The sequence below is a fragment of the Chanodichthys erythropterus genome, chromosome 9 (assembly GCF_024489055.1).
Source record: "Chanodichthys erythropterus isolate Z2021 chromosome 9, ASM2448905v1, whole genome shotgun sequence".
NCBI classification, from domain to species: Eukaryota; Metazoa; Chordata; class Actinopteri; order Cypriniformes; family Xenocyprididae; genus Chanodichthys; species Chanodichthys erythropterus.
This window is the reverse complement of record NC_090229.1, coordinates 16,132,496-16,140,001: the sequence shown is the minus strand read 5'-3', so window position 1 is coordinate 16,140,001 and position 7,506 is coordinate 16,132,496. Positions and strand designations below refer to the sequence as shown.

General features: G+C 39.2%; 1 protein-coding gene across 1 annotated transcript; it reads right to left on the bottom strand.

The window, feature by feature from the left end:
* Window positions 1-4,325: 4,325 nt before the first annotated feature.
* Window positions 4,326-6,395, bottom strand: b3gnt7l (UDP-GlcNAc:betaGal beta-1,3-N-acetylglucosaminyltransferase 7, like). The gene has a single exon (XM_067393661.1). It carries the CDS (start codon window positions 6,183-6,185, stop codon window positions 4,923-4,925), a length of 1,263 nt encoding a protein of 420 aa, XP_067249762.1. The 5' UTR covers window positions 6,186-6,395; the 3' UTR covers window positions 4,326-4,922.
* Window positions 6,396-7,506: the final 1,111 nt, after the last annotated feature.

The following is a 7,506-nucleotide window of genomic DNA, read 5'->3' as shown; positions in this document are numbered from 1 at the left end:
GGCTAATAAATGCAAACTATTATTTTTTAAATGCATTTTGTGGGGCATTGACGTTAGCTAAAGTTACCGCGTGTAAGTTAACGTTACAGCTTCAAATGCATTTGTTTCTGCTGAGTGTTTTTAATAGTTAACAGTGGGGCGAAGAGCCTACAAAATGTTTATTTGTTGAGCTTACTGTCTTTTAAGAGTTCTGATTTTTTTTCTGATTTTTGCAACCTAAAATGACTGAATTTGCGGCGGCTTTTCTCTGTTTTCATGGTTTCGAAGAGAAGAGTGGTGAAACACTGAAATTTCAAAACGTTTTGAAACACTTCTGACATAACAAAAGGTGTGTTTGAGCTGAAAACGGAGACGTGAATTCGGACACTTTCTGCTTCCCGTAGTGACGCTCACGCTGCGCTTGCATACTTTATCACAGCTGAAGTGAAATAAATGCAATATTTGACTAACACACTGATCTTTCAAAAATACATTTTCATTCAATACTTTATGTACTGCTTACAGCGTATTTTTACAAGAATAAAGTTCAACATAAGCATATATTTAAATACCAATGTAGCGGGGTCTACGCTTTTTATCAGTTTTATTTTGATAAACACGACACAATATAACTTTGTGACTACATGAAAAGAGCTTTAAATGTTATAAAAATACAGATTTGTGAGCATTAGTGGAACTGAAGGCGTGACAATAAACATGAAACACACGTGATCGTTGTCATGCGGTGAAACCGGCCAATCATGAAACAGCTGTGTTGTCATCAGAACTCGTGCAGCTCCGCTTGAGATGCTGCGCTGGCTGACTCAGATGGCTGCTCTCGAATCGCTCTCGCGGTACTTTGAAATCATACGTCACAGTCACATGCCTTCAGCGCCAGCTCAAGTCGGACAAAAGTACTAACCGGAATGCACTGCTTCAAGTCAGACGGCGATCGGTCTGCGCATCGCCGCATGAGCTTGAACACACCTAAAGCCTTATTTACTGAAATCACGTGATTTTGCAGTTTGATACACGCTCCGAACCACTGATTCGAAACAAAAGATTCGTAAAGCTTCAATAAGCAGTGTTTTGAAATCGCTCATCACTAGATATTGTTGAATAAAGTTATTTAGTTTTTTTGCCGCACGAAAAGTATTCTCGTCGCTTCATAACATTAAGGTTGAACCATAGTCACATGAGCTGTTTTAAATATGTCTTCAGTAGCTTTCGGGGCACTGAAAGTGTAAATTAACTTGCTGTCAATGGAGGCCTCACTGAGCGATCGGATTTGATCAAAAAATATCTTAATTTGTGTTCCGAAGATCAACAAAGGTCTTACGGGTGTGGAACGACATGAGGGTGAGTAATAAATGACAGAATTGTTGGCAGTGCTGTAAGGACTGACAGAAAAGCACTGAGCTTGAGTTGAGATGCAGATAATATTAACTTTTTTTTAATTATTATTAATAAATATAAAAAAATATATATTAGGGTGTGGAAATGGCTAATAAGTCAATCCTCTGCAGCATCTATACAGTGGTAATTTATTCTTTTTTTTATTTCTGAATAAGTGTTTGCTTTCCTACATTGTGAAACTAGTTTTACAAATGGGGACAAACTATTAAGTATAAACAAATAACATTTTGGACATCACATTAAAAATAACATTCAGACTGGGCAATATTTAAAGCTTTTAAGTGCTGGGAAAAGTTGTGTGAAGCACTTAAAAACACTTGATAACATTAGACCATTTCTGCCACAAATTATTTATGTTAGTGTCACAATGTTTTAAAAAAAAAACAAAAAAAAACGCTTGAATTCACCACAGAATAACATCGCTGTGAAATCTTGTGAGAAGCGTTCACATTCGTCGCAGAATTCTCTGTTAAACCACAGATATCAGATCAAATATCAGATATTAAATCAGATCAAACAGTGTCCACAGCGGCACCATTTGATCTGATATCTGTGGTTTAACAGAGAATTCTGCGACGAACGTGAACGCTTCTCACAAGATTTCACAGCGATGTTATTAATTCTGTGGTGAATTAAAGCGGTTTCTCCTTAGAGCACGTGTAGACAGATTGTTTTGTGATGGAGATCGGCCCACTGCTCTGAACTCCATTCGCGACGCGCTGTCTATTAGCTGCGCAGCACAAACATGTTACAATGACGACACGGGACGCGTCTAAGCCCAAAATCTGCAGAAAATCTGCTGCAATTAAGAAAAAAATGCAAGACCCTCCGATTACTGCGGAGTTTACTTGATTTTGCGATAAATTCAGCGATCGCAGAAACGCGAAATCCTGGAGGGACTGATAAATACCCTTTTGGCGCACTTAAAGGTGCTAAAGACTGAGAAACCAAAGACTGTTACTGAGTTTTTGAAATGAGCGCATGTGAGGGAACGCCTCCCAAAACTCGTGCACGAGTATTGGAACACGAGTGTTTACCACTGGCATTCGCTGTGTCGTGTTAGTGGATTCATTATTTCAGACTCACCACAGGTAACTCATAATCTGCAGTTGTTACTCCTGTCTCCTGACAAAAACATTGCATGCGGCGCCTGTGGAGTGTGGAAAGTTACCGGAGCGTGCAGCCGCGCACAAGGAATGTCATGGCAGTTATTGACAAGCCAGAGGGCCAATCGTTCACGCGATCATTGGCTGATGTTTTTAAGGCCCTACCTCGTGCACAGATGATGTATATTAATATTATTCCTTTCAATGCACCTAATAAATAGTCTTTTATCAGTTAGTAAAGTAATACTGCAAAAATGTATGAAACAAAACATCCTCTTTAGCACCTTTAATGTTGAAAAACAGAGTTGTGACAATACTTTAATCTCGCGGCGGCGCGCTCGGTCACGTGGTTCACGGAGCTCTGTCTGAATAGTTTTAAACAAGCCAGCTCTGTCAATATATTTGAATAGACAACAGCTTCACTATACAGGTATTTGCAGCAATGTTTGGTAAACAGTACAGCATAGCGTGCATTGATTATTACGTCATCCACATTTACAGTATCATTTTATTATGGAGAGTGATGGAGATGCAACATTGTTAACATTAATGTGATGCTGATCATCCAATTACTCACCGGCCTCGCTTCACTCTCACGGCTCTCACTCGTCACACGCCTATTCAAGTTCAATTTAGAGTGTATAAGAGCATGGCACATTATGATCTAACATGAAATCGGGAGATTTCTGAAACTATAACTTACTTATTGTCTCTTTCTTTTTTTATGTAGGAAAATGAGGTTGAAGAACTGGAGCAGACAACCATGGTGATCTTTATCAATGGGAAAGAGGATTCTCTCCACCCACCAAAAGACATTAAAATTGTCATCGAAGGAACAGAGGTCCTGAACCAGTTGCCCTCGGTTGCAAATTACTTTCAAGACTTTAAATCCTTTTGTAAGAGGTTGCACTACCAGGCTGCATTTTCACAGCAGCATTTACAAATGTGGCTGGCCAAGTTCGATGGCTACCAGCCTCAAAGGCCAAAGTAGGCCAAGTGTTATGGACAACTGGAGAGACTGATTGCAGTGTTTTCAGCGTATGCACAGATTTGTACGAAAGAGTTTAGATTTTTAGACCAACGGAGAGGGCCAGGAGCTTGCTATTGCATATAAATTAGTTGTATTTAAATGTAGAGCTTACAGCTCTGTATCAGAAACTCTGTCAGTGTCTTAGGATTTCCACTGTTCACTGTCTGAGGAGCAGTTCCAGGATTTGTCTCTGGTGTTCAGCTGAAAGAGACTGTTCATCATAATATACATTTGTATATAAACAGGTATACAGACTTAACATTTAATTGTATTTTAGGATGTTTGATGGTGAAATGTGTTCTGTCGGGACAAACCTTCCTAATTTAATATTACTACTAATGTGATGTCATCAAGTGATGATTTGATTATTTTGTAACAAATTTGTATTTTTGTGTGAAGCAGACTATTAATATTCATACATTTGTAACATGTTCAATGTCAGTTTATTGAACAATAAATATAAAAGTGTTCTAAAGGAAAGTGTTATGATAGTCATTGATCAAAATGTTTTAATAGCATTTTTTTATTTGATTTATTATACATTTCAAATAATGACAACTTTTTTTTTTTTGAGACAACCTAAACTAATTAATTTACTTGGACCTCTAAATATTAGTTTGTTTCAACTTAAAATAATCAGTTTGTTCAAACCTAAAATAATTAATTTTCTTTAACTTATACATATTAGTTTTGTTAGTTTGTTCTAACTTAAAATAATTTGTTTTTTCCAACCTAGTTGGTTGCATGGATTTAAACTTTTCAGATTAAACTAAATTAAATGATTTACCTTGAGTCAATGTCAAATATTTCCTGTGATTGATTACTTCCATTTTTTTTTAAGTTGATCCAAGGTTTTTATTTTTTCAGTGTGGAGTATTGTTTACCCAAAAAAGAAAATGATGCAGATCAATTTAATAATTTACTCACCCTCATGTCAATTCAAAATTAACTTTGACTTTCTTTTTTTCCCCTCATGGAGCACCATAGAGAACATTTCAATGAAATTACATTAAATTACACTGAAACGGAGTTTAAGATTTTTGGCAAAAGCACGAGAGGAGTGAATACTGACTTATATTGAAGTCTGTTCCTCACACAAAGCTCTATGACTTCAGAAGATATGGAATATAGCGCATGACAAGCGTTAAATACTTAACAGTGTGACAACTAGCCCCAGTCTACAAAAATATAAGATTCGGTTAGTAGCCTATTTGTTCCCTGTAGATGACAAGACCATAATTAGTAGACTTGTGGTTTATTATATCTGACAATTGGTAACACAAGTAGGCCTAGTCATCATTGTTACAAACAAAATACAAAACGAAAAGTTAAACACGCTTCGTTTGAAAGAACATCATCTTTCTGTCTTTATAAATAGTCTACTAGTCTTTTCATAGTACGACTTGTCTGGCGCAGCTCAATTCCCCGTTTTGTACAAGATTCCACATGTGCAGCAGCTCCTGCGGCATGAGTTTGTGCACCACGATGAGGTTGCGGAAAAAACACGGCTCCCGGTTTAGAGGCGTCACTTTCCGCTTTATGATCCCGAATGTCCTGAAGCCCAGATGCAGCTCGGGGACAATGTGCAGCTTCTGAAGGCACATGCCCAAAAACACATCATCAATGGGATAAAGTTCCACGCTCTCAGAAACCACGAAGAGCCTTCGGGCCACCTGAGAGGACATGAGAAATCCTCCCCCACCCAAATAAGGTGGATAGCGTTTATCATACAACTCTTTGGGAATGAAATATTTACTCTGGCGGTTTCTGATCGGTTTGGCTTCTAAAATGGTGTCCCCTACAATGAGGTTTTCCACCTTGTTCTCATCCACCCTAAAGCCAATTAGTTCAATTAGGTTCTTGGTGTGGACGAACACATCATCGTCTCCTTTGAAGATGAAGGGAACCCCACTGCAGTAGATGTTGAACCATCTCAGAAAGTTCACCTCCTTTAAGGTGAGATTGAAGAAGGTGTCCATGAAGTCCCACTGCAAGATGTCCCCGTAGGTTCGGTCTTCATATTGGACCAGGGCTTGTAAATTTCGCTCGTCTTTACCAGTGGCTGGAGTGCCTAGAAGAAACAGCGTTTTGATTTTCAATCCCTGGATTTCTTGCTCCTTTCCCCAGGTCTGTCGCACGGCCTCTCGTCGGTCATGTTCTTCAATAACCGATTTGACCACGACCAGAACATCCACGTCACCGCTACACTTCTCAGGGTGATTCAGCAACATTGGGAAGTATCTGCAATGTCTTTTCAGGACAAATTCACGGAACTTTGGGTTCAAACGACGAAACCAGGCTTGGTTCGTTATCGTGGAATTTTCACTACATTTGATTCTAGACACGTCCCATTCTGTTGGCATGGGTTTTCCCACCAGCGCCAAGTCATTCCCGTGTGACTGAGATGAATTTTCAACGGCCTTTATGATTCTTCTTTTCAATGATGAACATTCGGTACCACAAAATTTGTTTTTCACTTTGATACCTGTAATATTCGTGTCCACTGTTATTAATTTCTGAAGCATCAGTAAAGTGGCAAAAATCAAAGTGAGACTGACCGCAGTTCTTAAATTCTTTTTCTTTCTGCACAAGAATTCCATTACGCACGCGCTCCTCAGAGAGCAGTCTGTTCGGGTGGCCAGCGGAGTTGTCATAAAAAGTCAGTCATGTCGCCTGTAATTAATCTCCAAAGTGTTATGAAAATATAAAAATGAGCGAATAGTCCATAAAAGGCATTTTGATAAAGCTGGAAAGGCTCCACTTTTCTCCTGTAAGGCTGTTTTTTATCTGTTTTCCCGTCATAAATTGAGGTAGGTCCTTCTCCCTTCAACTTCCATCGTTGAACTGCTGAAAATGGGAGGCAGTCATCCTGTAAAACAATCGGCCCTCCTCTCCTCCACCTTCACGACACCTACCTGTTACAGGCTCTCTGGTTACACACGACAGCTGTGCAAGCGTAGTAAATGAGGGTCCCCACGAAGACCTCGAGTGAGGACTACTTACGTATTCAGTGTATGTAAATATTGACGTTTAAGTCATTTCTTGTTTCTTTTAAAGGTTTGTAACCCCGTTTTCACGTTCCTCCCACAAGCACACGCTGAAAGATGCTTAAAGTTACCAAGCGGTTTATCTCTAAACTTACTGAAATTATGTTAGTATTTAGCGCCCCCGTGTGGTTCGAAGCGATACTCAAAGTCAACATGGCTTTATTTTGTCAGCATTTGAAATAAATAAATGAACACATACATACATACATACATACATAGTGAATGTGATTTCACCAAGTACGACGTGTTCCTGGATCAACATCGTTGTTGACCCTGGAACAACATTCCAATCAACCAATCAGATTTGAGGGACAAGTTTACCATTTGTGTCAAGTTTTATGCTTGCAACCAGGGTTAGGTGCTTCTACATCAGTGTTATTCACATATCTTTCCCCTCGTATTTTATTGATAAGTTATGGGTATGATTATGTTTAGGGGTAGTTAAGACTAAATTTTCAGACTGGAATGTTGTTCTAGGATCAACAAAATATGTTGATCCAGGAACATGTCTTATTTGGCAAAATCACGGTGACCTGCAGGGGCATGTGTCATGGCATGTGTCAGTGGATAGTGGCATGTGTCACATTTCCACTTAAGATTATGAGCAATTACGTATGGTCAGTATAGCAGCTCAACTCATCTGTCAGTCACTCCTGCGGGCGTCACAAAATACGGCGACATGGTCCGCGAGACTGCGACAACGGTTGCACACACTATCCACTGACACATGCCAATGAAGACCGGAAGTGCCACCGGATGTGCCATTGCGTCAGATGCCTCAGGGATGAATAAGGGCGGCTACAACCTAAAAAAGTTAACTTACCCGAAGATGATAGTCCCAATTTCCCAAATGGGACAGTATTTCAAACAATACTGATACAAATAACTGCTTTTTTTTTAATGATGATGTCCACTATTATGATGTCAG